General features: G+C 33.7%; 1 protein-coding gene across 8 annotated transcripts in view; it reads right to left on the bottom strand.

Moving 5' to 3' along the window:
* CCDC73 (coiled-coil domain containing 73) overlaps positions 1 to 16,080 on the bottom strand; it is a 77,413-nt gene that overhangs the window by 22,097 nt on the left and 39,236 nt on the right. For all 8 annotated transcript variants that reach the window (XM_083837850.1, XM_083837848.1, XM_083837849.1 and 5 more), the window contains 5 exons: positions 15,041 to 15,079; positions 9,982 to 10,117; positions 7,375 to 7,454; positions 2,121 to 2,249; positions 1,698 to 1,757 (listed from right to left, as the gene is read on the bottom strand). In XM_083837850.1, the coding sequence (XP_083693976.1) occupies positions 1,698 to 1,757; positions 2,121 to 2,249; positions 7,375 to 7,454; positions 9,982 to 10,117; positions 15,041 to 15,079 (444 nt within the window). The remainder of the gene's footprint in view (positions 1 to 1,697; positions 1,758 to 2,120; positions 2,250 to 7,374; positions 7,455 to 9,981; positions 10,118 to 15,040; positions 15,080 to 16,080) is intronic.

Raw genomic sequence — 16,080 nt, 5'->3', positions numbered from 1 at the left:
TAAACAATTTGAAAGATTTCCAAAGATTCAAAAGACACAGGGAATGATCTAGCTAAGCCACTCCCTACTTTTTAAAGACCGGAACAGCAGTTACCAAAAAAAAAGATCTGATCTGCACAGCAAAAGACACGCGTTTCATAAGATAGTCTTAAATGTACCCCGTTACTTCAAAATATATTGAGAAACATATTACAAAAAAGCATTTTTATTTACTCACAGATAACTTTCAAACTTATCTGTTTTGGTCCTATCATATACACAGATACAGCTAGCTGCTAAAAATCTTTTTTTTTTTTTTTGACTTTACAACTTTTCATGCATGTAAACTCATGCAGAGAAATATTTTTAACACTGAAGTTTAATTTATTCTTGGTTCATTTTTACATCTAGTAAACAGAACCACAGGAACATGGAATGGCTTGCCCAGGTCAGTAGCACGGTTGTCTGTGTCTTTTGTATCAAGTACAGTGTTCACTCAACTAGACAAGATTGCTTCTCTGCATACAATTCAGTGTAATTTAGATAAATTTAGATAATATATTCAGTCCAAGTCCAATAGCCACTGAAACCAACATTTTCAGTTAATCCAGATAGTGAATTACTAGCTCTCTAACAAGAAAATCCAGATCTTCTAGCCCAAATTCATGGAGGAAACATGAAGTTAATCTCTATATTAGAGCCACCCCCCACCAGAGATTTATACAAAGAAGAGCCATATATTATGAACAACCACCAAAAATAAATAAACAAACAAAACAACCTAGCAATTCACACCGAACAAAAATAGAGAAATACAGGCAATACCAGTCTTACTCTTTAATAACACAGTATGAGCATATGAATTTGGCTACAAGCACCTCCACAGCCATGTTTTTAATGCATCCAGAGCTGTTGGAGTAATTAAGACTGAGTATATCTCTCGTTGTTTTCTATGTTTATTAGCAAGTATGTTAAAAAAGTCAATTCAAAATGCAAACTTTTAAAAATTGTAAGAGTACTGGATTATCCTTTAACGAGTGCTCAGTGAGAATAAAAGCAAGCTACTGCTTTTGTCCTTCCCTCAGAACAAGGTTAACATTTCTCCAATGTGTTTGCTTAATGAGCTGCAGAATGAGAATTTTGTAACTGTATAAGAAAAAAAGCCCTTTTAATGTTTAATATTTGCAAAGCAGTACGTTATGATATTATTACAGGAAACACAATTTTTGTGCCACATGTATGTTACTTGACTCCATGTACCTGGCTTGAACAACAGGATTTGCTCAGGAACAGAGCAAATAACTAAGTTTGGGATAGAAGATAATCCTATCATCACCTATGTATAGGTGTGGCTTAATATTCTCAAAGTATATGTTCCAGCAAGCACAGTAACAAGAATATTATGCAAACCTCATTGCTTACTTGGACTAAACAGATATATACGTTATTTTAATGGGTGTACCAAATTTCTCCAATTTGAACTCCAAGATAGAAGTTAAGACCTGGAACAAGGCGTCAAAGAATGTATTTCATTTTGCTAATTCATCTTCCAAAATTGAGGAGTAAAATCCCATTTGTGTTATTAATGAAATACTTCAGAAAAGTAAACAAATGAATTTATTTTTTTAATAGCTTAGTAAGATCATTTAAGAATCTTAAATATATAGCACCTATATTCTTAAGTAATTTTGAATAACAATGTTATTTTAACAACTCACCAGCTTTTCTCCTTTAATTTGAGTGTTTTCTTCTTTAACTTTTTTACTAACTGCTTCCTCCTTAAAAAAAGGAAAAAAGGAACATGAAGTACTATAAAAGGCATTTAAAATTACTGTATATATATATATTTTTAGTAATATTGTATTAATGGGGTATTGTGAATCATCATGAGGCTATTTAAAAAACTGTATTACATTGCAATGTCTAAATTTTTATTTATTTATAAATTTGTACTTCTATTCACAGTGTATTTACTTCCCTAGAAAAGGTAGTTCTGGAAATAATTTTGGTACACAGTATATGCAGATAGTAGAAAGGAATCACTGAGATGTATGCATCACAGAGATCCTTGCCATGATGTTTTATAAGTGAAGAACAGAACACATTAACCAAAAATTTAATTTGTTTAAACTCCAAAATACCATTCTGATTTTTTGTTGCAGTTCTTGAAACTGTTTTTCCCTTGCTGCAAGATTGATGTTTTCTTCTCCCACCCTGTACTGAGATGTGACCTTGGACCTTATCAAGTCTGTAGTTACTTTCTTCAGTTCCTTAACACAGGAAACACGTATAAATAGTTCATCCAGTATAGGCATTGCAATTCAAAACAAAGACAAATCTTTTAAACTATCCTAAGTCATGCCCTACTTTTAAATGATGTATGGAAACAGAAGAATAAATTAAATTGAGGAACTGAAATTTCTAAGACTGACTTCCTAAACTTTGAACTTGTCAAATGTGGCTGAAAGTTTATTTTCATATGTAAAATGTTATTGTGCTAATAATATTACTGTTTGAAGCATTTCTGATACTTCCATATTTTGATACTTTCTCTTCCTAGAAGTATATTAGAAGCAAGCATTGAGTTGGTATTGGTAAAGCCTCTTACACTGAAATATACAATAGGAATAAAATGCCTATTATAACTACTATGTTCCTGGGAATCAGGAGGGGGAAAAAAAATAAAAAAAGGAAGAACAGTGACTATCTGGTAAAAACAGGAACTGGCTATAAATTTGGAGGATCTTTGCTTTTCCTGAAACATTAATTACTTAATCTCAGGAGAATGCTAAATTAATTTTATATTAGAAACTTCTACAACATGATTTTCCATCTAAAATATGTGTTTGATTTTATAGTCTTTATAATCTTTTAAATATCCTGCTTTTTGGGGGGAGGGGGGTGCTATCTGTTTTCCAACCAGTTTATTCCAAGCTCCTAGTGAAGCAAATAAACAGCAAATGCTTTGATCTCATTAAATTACAACTTATAGTTCCTGGAGTCATAAATATTGTGCCCTATTCTCCCCCACCCCTCCCATTCTGGTACAAGGTAGTCTGTTTAATATCGCTCTCTCCTTGAGCGCTCTGACGTTTACTCAGACAAATAGCAGAGGTTATGAATGCTGTTCACAGATAGTATCAAGAATTCTTCATGATGCCATAGTGGTGAACCAAGCATTCAGAATGGTAATAGTTTTATCTAACAACTAAGTTTGGTCTGTTTAACTTTTCTTCACAAAACTGGAATTCCATCTTATCACAGACCAATGGTTTAACTGTTCTGGACAAAATCATATAACAGTACCAAAAGAAAGGGAAGATTATGTAGCTGAAATTCACGAAGTTACAAGGAAAATACAAGTACAGATACTACTTTTAAATAAATCATTTTGTTTGCTAGAGGCTTTATTTCTCATGTATTTTAGCCATAAATAAATCTAAAGTGATCTAGCTAGGACTAAGTGTAATTGCAGTATCAATTATAAAACTCAAAGACAACAACGCTTTAGAAATGTGATATTCTGTAATCTAGGAAGAACCATCTTTGCAATGAAAACATCTTTTAGTTGTACTATTTTTACTAGAAGGCTCTAATAAAATATGCAAGCAGAAATCTTGCATTTAAGAAGCAGAAGGTGGTCTGAGCAGTTTTTCACTCTGTAAATGTGAAAAGGTGCACTGCACTAGCCTTTTACAGAGAATTAGTTTATTGGTACATAGGTTGTGTGCTACACAAGCAGGTGCAAAATGCTGCCATGGATCTCATGTACGTTTTGCCAAATTCAGAGTATATTGTGTATAGAAGTGTCTCACTATTTATTTTGTTGGGGCAAAGAACAAGCCATACTAAGTAAATTATGCACTTGAAGTAAAAAAGAAAGTAAAAAAGAAAAAGATAACTAGATTTTCTTCTGTGTATGTAGCAGGTGGATGTGTATAAATCCATCTGGAATCAAACCCACATCTGCAAATCTACCAACGCTGTGGACAGAAAACAACATACAAAAAGAACCAACACAAACAAGATTACCAAGAGTAATGAGAAAGTTTACCATGATGAGTGAAAGCACAGGCTACATAACTGTAAAAATAATATAAAATAATTTTAATACATACATATATTTTCTTGTACTCTGAAATTATAAAAAATCAGTCACAGACTTTTTTGCTTCTTTTTCTAATAGCTTTCTGCCATTGATAAGATCACTAGTAGTATTCAGAACCATAGAAATTAAATCTGGAAAATAATTTTATCAGTTAGGAAAGGACAATAAGGCTTTAAACCTATTCCTTTGATGTGTTGCTAGCAGCCAACACTCAGGGATATGGTTTCAGAAACAATTTAAGCCAGCAACAGAAGTCAAAAGTCACACAAAAGAAACAGCCCTGTTCCTTAAATATATTTTGATTTCCTTTTGCTAATTGGTCTAAGCTAAAAGTTACTCCCTTTTTTGTATTGATGCAAACTAAATTTTACTAAAAAATTAATTCTACTCTTTCTCAAGGCCACACAATCACATATGCCAGCATGAAGTGGTAGTACAGGACTGGAAAAAGAGCCATCATGAGCAGGTGTAACTGCTTCCAAGACAGATGTAACTGCTTCCAAGACAGTGCCAGTAGCTTATGCAAACTGAAAGTTTATCCAACATAACAAGCACATCTTTTTGCTCTCTTCCAAGATCAGTGCAACCTGAATAATCTCTCAGGCCTTGTGCAGCATAGCTGTTTTTTAAAGGTTTGTTTCATTCTATCAATTTTCTTGCAAGCACTTTCAAAGTGCTTGAAAAAAAAAATCCAACCATGTTGAATATCTAAGTGTTCAAATTATAAAAACACAAGTGTTTCCTGAAAAGGAAATTAAGCCAAGATATCAGAACTGGACTAGTAAGCAGACAATGTCAAGAGCAAACTACCACCTCTCCAAATATTTATTTCCACAAATTCCAGAAGCCTAAACATTTGCAGAATGGACCTCAATGTAAATCAGGTTTTACAGTTGTACTTAATACTCCCATCATATACATGTAATTTTATTAAAATTGGAGATTATTTACTTTTTTTCATAAATGTGGAATTCACTAATTTCATATTCCCGTTAAGAAGAAATGTGAAAGATCATCCTAGTCCAAGTCAAAGTAACGGCTGTGGTAACAGCTAACAGCTCACAAATTTTTAGATTTATTAGAGGTCAGTCAAGTCGCCAAGGCAGATAAAACCAGTTGTATAAGACGTCACAACTTGTGCTGCAGATATGACAACAACTTTCAGCTTTGTAGCAAGTGAAGATAGCCTAGTAATCCCTAGCAGATATCCCTAGTAAATATCAAAGTTTTCTCATTGCTTTATAACTCTTGTAGGTCCCCTCAGCTCTACGAGATACATTCCCCAACAAGAGAAAACACCTTACTGCTTTAAGATCACTACCGCAATGGTAAGGCTAAGGGAAAGGGAACTGCAATGAAATGAAACTAGCTCAGGGCAATTCTTAGTGGGTCCGAGCATTTCCTTTCTCTTCACTTACAGACTGACCCAAACGACAGAGCCCACAGCCCTTCACAAGTGGAAGTTGTGCTGAACTATACAGTGCTTACAGATATAGGTCAGGAATATGCTATGCCACTACTTCACTTTCTAAAAGTGTTTTATAAGCTGAAATTTATAAACTCTTGAAATAGGAAGTACTGAAAAATGGACTTTTTTTTTTACAATATTATTAATTTTAAATTATATTTTCACAGATATTCTGCCTTTCAAGGAAAAATACCTGTCATTCTACTACATAGAATTTTAATCTACAAAACTGTAATTACAACTAAACAAGCCTTCACTTTTTGTTCAGACCGCAAGTCCTTCCCAAAAAGTGCCACAGCAATACATGAGTATTGGAAGGCTAAGCAATTAAATTCCAGTTCAGGTTTCCACTCATATTCACAACAGGATGGTCAGATACTAAATGTCCAGTAAGAAATTCAGAAATAGCCAGGATAAAGGCATTTCCTGGTGAACGACGGAAACCAGATTAAGTTTCAGCTGGCTCCTTCTACTGCTTATCTAGCAGTACTTTATTTAAAATGTATCACCCATGACCTTAAGAGCCAATAGTACAACTGAAAAAAATGGATCAAGAAATACATTTGATTACTGGAGTACACAAAATATTATCAGTTTATCTCGCACACCTCTGTTACTCATAAAATTTATTATGTAAAAATTTTCTTAAACATTTTTTTCTTTTCTTACCTCTCAAATTACTTACTCTCAGGAGAATTCTATGCAATGAATTGTTGATTCTTAACCAAAAGCAACAAATCTAATTGACTGTGATGCTTAAGAGTTTTTAGACTCCTTGAATGTTGATATTTGCAATATAATACAATAAAGATATGCTTCATTTTAGATGAATGTTCCTGTTCTTCACATGAAAGTTACAATTCCTCTTTAAAAACTTGTATGATATCTAGGTTCAATTTATGATTTGTGACTAATATATCTTCATGTAGTAAATATCAGTACTAAGTGCTTGAAAAGGCAGGAATGAAACAAATGAAAATGGAGCTACGTAGTAGGCCAAGAAGCTGCAAGTAATCATGCATTTGCTCCCTCCCTAACATCCTCACAGAATCAAAGGGAGAGAAAATAGCAGACTGGAAAGAAAAAGAGATATGAAAAAAATGAGGTACGGAAAGATACTGAGTTTACAGAACAATTTTGTCTTCAGAGGGTCCCTTCGCCTCTTCTCCTGTCAGCACCTAAGAAACAGCTTAAAGAACTTTATCCTTACCCCTATTATAAAGGTCCAGGAGAGCGCAACTGAAAACGTACCTGGCAAATACTAGTTTCTTAGTAGAAGAGAGGCAGAAAAGAGCTTAATGGCCAGGCAAATTTTGACCTATCACTATAATTGACGGTCTCAGTTGCCCTATATTAAAATTCTCTCATTTCTGATAGAGATTGAGAAATGAATGTAATTTATTCTATGTTCAAGCTATCAGCTTGCTTCTATGGCATAAGTAACCTTCTTCCTACTCATGTTGTGTTTGACTACACTGAAAACATCACTGTTACCTTTCCCTACCAGATGAAAAATGCAATGGCAATACAGCACAGGAAAAAGATAGGTTGATGATAATTAAAAAGAAATGAGTAGGATACAATAGAGGTAAACAAAAATTCCCAAGTTACAGAAACTATTCAGAGCTGCTCAACATTTAATTGGCAGTCATCTGAGGCATCTGTGTATAAGATGGGAATCTAAGACAAATTCAACCATTAGCGATAGAATGAAGAACAGTTGCATGTCACTCGTATACTATTTCCATTAGCACTACAGCAGCTTGAACAAGTCCAAAAGAAGCCCACCTACGCATTTAGAAATACATACTATACTTACTTCCTTCAGATTACTTATTTCAGTCTCTTGTTTTTTATTCACTGATGTTAGTTTCTTATTGAGCTGTATCGCTTCCTGTACTTTAAACAACAGATGAAACATGTTAATATGTACTTCTGCATTTAAAGAGCTATTTGATTTATATCTGCAATATATGTGTTTTTAATGTCTAAAATAGTCAAGCTTTTTGGAACAGAAGCTAAGGCTGAAAATATGACTCAACTACTCTTTCCATATATTATGATACTACATAAAAGGATTACAGCAGCTAGTATCAGTTGTTCTATACCTCAAAAAACAAGTTCAGAATTTTGTTTGTTGATTTTGTCATTTCATTTCTAGTGCCATTTAGTGTCACCCATTTCGGTGACTTCTCCATCATCTTTCAATCTTACCAGAAAATTACCTGTAAACTCCTATTTTTAAAAACAAAGCTAAGTCAATTATTTTCAGAGAAACATAGAACATAATGAACCACCGAACACTCAAATACTTGAGTTAAATGTACAGAGTTACGTTCATATAGAACACGGAAGACCACAAACAGGATAATGGAGAGGACAAGCCTATGAATATCCTCTGTCTCTTTTGAAAGGGAACGGAATCACAAGATATCACAATGAAAAACTGAAGATGTTCACCACCATTCCTGTACTTTTTCAGTCACTTCTATTCAGCCTAAGTATTTTGATCCCCTCAGCTTTTTCTTCAGCCTTTTCAGTTTCCTGACTCCTCTTTGTATGCAGGAACTCCAGACACTCCATCACACCCAGAAAATTCTTTCCATCTGTTAAAGATGTGCTTAGCAAATGAAAATACTTAAAAAAGAATGTAATAAATGTCTTCTGGTAAAATTTAGAAAAAAATCAGGCAAAAATTGGTAAAGTTTTCAACGAGACTCATATGTTCACCCTCTATCTTTAAAGTGCTAATAATGGGTCACTAGTAACACAAAGTTTTAGATTTATTATGCATTGTTGCATTTTCCCTATAAAAGCACTATAGCATCAGTTTTTACTTTCTTGTTTCCCTACATACTGTTCTAATACAGCAGATAAAGAGCAACTATTCATAAATCTAAACAATTTGCATAAAAATGTCTCATACCCTTTCTGCACAACTTTTCCACTGACTGCAATTTCTTGCTCAGAATTTACAAGTTACCTATTTCAGGTCTTACATACTGCAATGCAAATTGAATTCTCACTGCAGTAAAAGACACACTGGAGTTAAACTGGTGAATAGATTGGCTTCTTGAACAGAAGCAGTTAATAATTTAGATTTAATCTTTTCCAGGGGTTCCTTTGGCAATTACTAATAACTATAAGTAGAAACATGGCAAAACGTTTTATATATAGTTAAAAAAAAATACTGAGTGTTTTTGAATATCAAATACTAACCTACTTTCAAGAAAGGGGTACAAAAAGTAATCTGAGGTACTAGAATACCACAATTTTATATAAATAGAGAAAACCCCAAAATACTAAAAATATTTTGGGCAAATAATGTCCCAAAATTTTTGATAATGTGTTAGCAATTTATTCAGATGAGATCTGAAGAACTAGCTGGCTTCATGCAAAAAATAAAAATTAAAAATAAATACTGAAGCTTGTAAGTTATACATCTAGTATTCCTTTTCTTTACAAAAGGAATTATTGTTCATAATCAAAGGATAAAGTGAAGGCACACAAAACAGTATGCACAAGTTAGTCCTACACAAGTTCTCATGCAGACATTGCAGTGAATTACTTTGTTATGCAAAACTAGGATTTGTCTCTCAAATTAACAGGTACCAAACTTCATTTAAATTATTATTTTTTATTACTTTGCATATCAGCTTTATTATTTTACAGATGAAATATATATAGTTATATTAAAAAAGGGTATGTGGAATGCTACTTTTGTATTAATAGATTCACAAATAATTCACAAATAATTTTGTTGTTTAATATATTAGACGGGTTATGGTACTGATTTTATAAAGCCTGAATAGTCGCATAGTCAGGATCTAGGTAACAATAACTCTATGAAGTTATTCATCCACTCTATTTACTGAAGTAGTTTTAAGATTTTAGATTTCTGTATAAAACCAGCAAAATATTATAATTCATTAATGTTTTCTGTCCATTTCCAACATTAAAGCTAGTTCAAATTACATTCATTTTTCGTTATCTGCTAATTCCTTTACTTTCATCCCCTCATTTGAGCTGGTACCACTGTTTATGTGGATGTCTGCTTAATGGCAAGAGGAAGGTGATCCAAATTAAGCATATATACATACATTTTTTTGAAGGGCTGAGTCTGCTACTGGCTTGTTTTTGAACACAAATCTTTTCCTCAGCATAGTTTACCATATGGTCACACACACAGCTGTAGTGGTATAACAGCAAAGAGCAGAATAGGTACAGGGGCTGTGCTGCTTAACCTGGCACTGTCACACAAAGAAATGCTGAAGCAGCTACTGAGATGCAGTAATTGTCAGCCGGTATATTTGATACTTGACACATGGCAGCTACTATTTTTTGAGTTCTGTCACACATCTCAAACTCAGTCTGGCCAAAAATAAAGCAAAAAATAAATGCTGGAGGATGTTTAAGCCATACGTACCACTGTGCTCTAATTGTCCATGAACACCTTTAACAATGCCAAACTGACATACAATAGTGGCATAACACCTCTCAACTTCATTCAGTTTCTTATGATGCTCCTCTCTTGCTGTTAAGTGCAACTGTAATTTCTGATCCTGTTGGAAACAAATGAAGCCACTGCTTAATGGTGCCCACTAGCATGTATAAATCAACTCTCCAAATGCTTAACATAATGGCATAAATGCAAAACCATTTTCAGAATAGCTTAGTTATCTATTTCATATCTGACAATCAGTTCCCACCTCCAGATAACACCTCATTCCAAAAACCTTCACCTGTGTGTTAGCTTATCAAACAGGCACTTCAATTTATTTTCACATGCAGTCCCTTAGATCTGGGAGAACTTTCAAGTAAACGCATGCAGAACTCGATTAACTGCTTTCAAATCCTGTTCTCAAGTTTTCCTTTGTCAAAAGTATATATTCCCATGAACCTATATTCAGTGACATATACAACCTTTTTTTTTTTTATCCTTTCATATACAGTTTTTTTTTTGTGCTCCTCTTTAATATTTTAGTATTTTTGTATAGTATTTTTCTTAATAGCTTTGTAGGTACTATTTAGACAATTTTTCAATTATTTTTCTCTGTAAGGAAAGTAGGTTAAATTATTTTCTCTGAAAATATACCTATTTAGACATCTAGTCTATTTCTAAAATACAGTAGAGCAACGTAACAACTAAAATGAATTGGGCCAAATTCATTCTTTTGCGTAAATTCAAGTTACACAAGGATGAATCCGGCCCAAGCTGTTTGGCTTCTGTAAGGCTCCCTTCCCATACAGTAACAAATGCAATACATGTCCAAGCATCAGAGGATAATAAAAGCTGATAGTAATCAAAAGAAATGACCAACATAAGGCTAGCAAAACAGGATATACAATACAAATTTCTCATGTTTTATAAGGTATGAAATTAAACACACTACAGCAAATGGAAAGTCATAATGGAAGCACTGGTAAAGAAACACCACCACTTACAGAATCACTGCAAGGAATTTAGGCTGTGAATTTTCATGTACTTTCTCTTTTTCCTAATGAAAAGTAAGCTTTAAAAAATAAAAATAAAAAAATGTACTTCACTAAAATGAGAATGTGGACTTTATACAATAAAGGAAAATCTATATTTGTTTTTCCTGATAATAATTCAGGCGTATTTATTCTAAGAGACTGATAAATAAGGGAGCATCATTAAGATGAGACTTCAACAGCTTGTGGCAAGATTTGAGTTTTTGCCTTTTGTTTTTATTTTGTTTTTTCTTGGTGGTGTCACAATTTCTTTCTTAATCTTTCTTAAGTCAGCAGGACAGCATTACTCCTCTCTCCCCATTAGAAAAGGTAGAAATATGCTTTCTTATTTCCCAAGGCTCTTTCCAATAAGAAAAGGAATCGGCTTGCTATATCCTCAAAAGAGTTCTATTAAGAGTTTACCACTTGTCTAAACATAATTGATGGTAAGCTGCTCTCCATCCTTAGCGCACAGGAAAATAAAAGCAGTTTGGTTTGCCTTCTGACATCTTTCCCTGGATATGTGGATCTTCTGCTCACAATGAAAAGGTCTTAAAACATTCTTCCATAGAAGACAATAAAGAAACACCAAGAGACTCCACAGGATAGGGAGGGTCTGACCCTGGCGTTGGAGCAAGACCTACAGAATCTCGGTTCTCCTTCCTAACGTCTGATACTGCATGAACAGAAATTATTGCCCTGCCTTCCACCAGTAATAAAGATAAGCTGGGATGGGGAGTGGAACTGATTGTGGCCATATGGCTTGTTGAGGCACAATCATTTCTTGGTGGAACTAGACCAGAGAAATAGCTCAGGGTCAGGTAGGTGACAGGAGGAAGACAAAGAGGGAATTGCTCATATCTCAAAAATATTCTGGAAATTGAGTCACTAGTCAGAGTTACTCAGCGAATCAAAAGGTGGTAATTGGGAGGTGAAAGTGTCAGAGGAACAAAGGAGTTGTTATGGAACAAAGACTACAGGCAGGATCATGTGAAAATTATGCAGAGGGCTACCAACTCTAAATCTTCAAAACAGGAAAAGTGTTTCCACACTAGTTCTCTAGTTCCCACCATTTTTCTACTTAAAGTCATTATTTTCAGTTTATACTGTACTACTCCTTTCTCACTATTTTTAGACAACACAGTGTAATTACAGGCAAATTTCTAAAATATTTGGAAAGGAAATAAATGCCATTTTAAAAGTTGGGTTGTTCTTAATAATCCAGGATAAGAATGTTATATCCTGTTTTACAAGGACACATTTTTTGTTTGGTAACTACCTCTATATTAGAGAACTAAGTGGTGGCAGGGAAACTCTCAGGAAATGCCTATACTGCTGGGTTGTTAAGGAGATCCCTGACATATTTGGCCTAAGCCAAAGAGCACTCAAACAGGGCCTGGGCACAGTTCAGGAGACTGCCTACTGAGAACAATCTGGATTATTTGGATGCAGCTTCCCTCTTTTGAAGAGTAGTAGAGTTTAATGAACCTAGGCCATTTCGTATCGCTTGAATTCAGCTTCGATAAATGGTCTCTCAAACATTTCATTTACCAATATAGTCAGCAAGTGAAACTAGACTAATTACCAGTCATTCACAGAAGTATTCATCCCATCTACTTTACTCATCGATATTGACACAGTGAGTGTCACTGTCAAGTGACACCTTATAAACAGTGCCATCTCCCCCTTTGGTCTTTGACCCAGCCAACACTAGCCTTAGTCTCACTCGCCTTTTACATTTTAGCACCATGATGTATGTTTAAGGATTAGGTACTACAAGTAAAAGTTCAGCTGAGAAGAGAAGTAACTCTAAATACTTTCTCAGACATACCCAGGATCAGCCAGTGCAACTTAAAAAGGGAAGGCATGAATAGATGAAAAGTTTACTTATTTTTCTACTCTACATCCACTTTTATTCTACACTCTCAGAGTTTTATCATAGGAAAGTAGTGAAGGAAGGAACAAAGACCTGACCCAAGACCATTTTCCTCTAGATACTCCTTTATTTCAGCAGCAAGAAATGAATGCAATACAGAAGCCACAATCAAGTTGATTACAACAAAGCTAATTGTCTGACAGAATAACCCTGCAGCCTCATGACTGTATCCGTATGCAGTGAGGTACAAAGCAACTATACCACACATAATAATCAGTACTGTTATTGCATAAACAAACAAACAAAAAAGATGGAAGAAAAATTCTTTGTTTTATATTGAAAGACTATATAGAGGAGAAAAAATTCTGCTATTTCAAACTTCTAGCATGTCATCCTATACATGATATCAGCACTATAGTTTTCACATAACTTTAACTGGATAGCATGCTAAAATAATATGAAATATATATACCTTGGAAGTGTTAGATTAAAAGAACAGAACTGAAAGGAACAAAACTGAAATTAAGTGGTACATCAATTCCCAACACATACAAAAGCTACTTTACTAATTGGTAGAGTTTCTAAGGTTCCAGATATAAACTAAATGTCTAACAAACTTCAAATTCAAATTTATATGTAAATGGGTCTCAGAAATCCATTCTACTTCAGAATATCTTGCCATTTGTGATAACTAAGACTCTACATGGTCTTTTGTTCCCTTAAACACATCATGACCCAGTCAACACAAACTGACCCAGTCTAAAACTTTATTAGCCCACTACTGCATATGGTTGTAGGAAAGAATTAGTTTCTACTTGACTTGTGTGGTTTTTTGCTTGTTTTTGTTTCTACATCTTCTACATGTACGGCCAGGCCATACATGTTACATTTGGTACTACATGCAAAAGAGGACTTCTAATATTTAGTCCCAAACTCAACAGCATTTTCAATAACCACACTCTGTATCAAGGGCACAGTACCCCAATGTTTTCAAATATTCAAATAATCATTTGTTGACAAAATATTATAAATATACAAACAGAAGATATTTATTTAAATCATAGCACCTTTTCTACAAGCTAGAAATGGATCTGTGCTGCTTAAACACTCATTCATATGGAAGACTGAACTTGCAGATTATTAATGAAAGGTAGTATGTGAAATGATCTAAATATAAGTTCAATAATTTTGTATATTTTAAGCACCCGTTTAGATCAGATGTTTTTTAAGAATAAATGTAAGTTAAAAGTGAAGTAAGACAAAAACACATTTTATGTTGCCTTTGATCTTTAACTTGTAGCCTTATCTCCCAGGTCAGAGGGCACATTATTCAATTTCACCATATTTTGTGTAAAACCACTGTAGCGTTGAAGATGACTTTCAGTACAAATGTCATGGTACTTAAAGCTAAACTGGACCCTAGTTTTTTGAGCTTCTTAATTAAGATCACAGTTTATAATGGTCTGACAATATTATCTTTATTCTTTCCAGTTGAGCAGCAGCAGAATTTTCACAGCATTTATTCAATCAAGCTTAGCAATGTTTCTGCAGCTCATTCTTTCACTTCCCAAAACAGACAACAGGGTTCAGAGCAACTAAGCTGTCACTCTATACAAATTTATTCTCTGTGTCAAAGGGAGTAAGCTGGACTGGATGAAATCTAAACTGTTCAGGGGAACTGATGTTGAGAAATAATTCTGAAAAGAGTGGTGAAAGAGTGAGAAAATCCATGATCAGTTTTTCTCAAACAACAAAACAAAAGCAAAAAGCTGTCCAGAATCCTCTACTACTTCTTTGGGATGAATATGCTAGATCCTACAAGTATATGGGTACTATAATTACATTTTTCATATCAGGCCATGAAAAAATAATTTTCACTCTGTTCTGTAACAAGAGCCAATTATTTTTATTGATGGAGAAAAAATCTAAATGATTTAAACAGCAGCTATCAGAACATAAGAAACTGAGAACGTTACTTTAGAGAGAAAACTTTTTCAGATTCAAAGGTGATATCACCTTTTGATTACTTATAGTTATCCATCCATCATTTAAGTATTAGAGATAGCTAGGATTGACATTATATAAACTGACATTCTCTTTTCATAAAAACTTACTGTTACTTTTATTAATTTCTTACCATTTCATTCAGTTTCTTTTGTAAAGTGTATTTTGAAATCTGTAAAATGAAAAAGAGCTATCAATTGAACTGCAGTTACCTTTTTTTTCCTGAAGACAAACTGCAGATGTTTAAATATTCTTATACCTAAGATTTAATTGCACTTATTCCGATCCAATATAGTAACACTGTTTTCAAATGAATGGTTACACTATTTTACTGTAAGAGTCACTTAACATCATTTTTATGTTTTAAAAAAATGCTTTACATTGATTTGCAGCTACAGGAATTATGAAAAATGCATAAATACCTGTGTTCATTGTCATGTGTCATAATATTTAAAGGGACTACATTCTATAAACTTAACCCTTTGAAATAAACAGAGAAGAAAACAGACTTAGGAATAAACTTTATCCCCTGCTGGGGAAAAAAAAGTAGATAGTCCAATGGTGGTATATAAAGATATATTGTACCCATCTTGCATGCTTTAATAACAAAAGCTGACATTTGAAGTCATTAACACTTCTTTTCATACACCACCAACAATAGAATTTTGATTTTTATAATACTTGAGACTAAAGCTGTGGCTATTTTAATTTTTCCTTTAACATCCTAAGACATTGACTTGTAAATAATTAGGGAAGCATCAATGAATTCAGTATGTGTAAATCCTACATAGCAAGTATTTCTAAAAAAAAAAAAAAAAAAAAAAAAAAAACCTAAGTCTAGAGAGCAATCATTTTTAAGGTAGTATTCTGACTGTTTAGATAAAGGACTACAGAACTTAATTGAAAACCGCTCAGTCATATTTTAGCCTGATTTCCAAACAGTTTCTCTGGGTCCACTGGTTCGTTGTGGCCTCCCACTTCCTCAAGCCACAGCAGAATTCTCTAGATCTGAACTATACTGTTACAAAAAATGTTTGATCTGTACTCTCAACTGTACAATAAACAATGATAAACTTTACTAAGAAAAACTGAAAACAGAAAAGCCAGTGAAATCTTTCACTGCTCTTCTTCATCTATGCTATATCAAGGTTTGAAGGCGGCAATGGAACACTT

The sequence above is a fragment of the Anser anser genome, assembly GCF_964211835.1.
Source record: "Anser anser genome assembly, chromosome: 5".
Taxonomy (NCBI): Eukaryota; Metazoa; Chordata; class Aves; order Anseriformes; family Anatidae; genus Anser; species Anser anser.
Note: the sequence above shows the minus strand (reverse complement) of the source record. Positions and strands in the feature narration are given on the sequence as shown.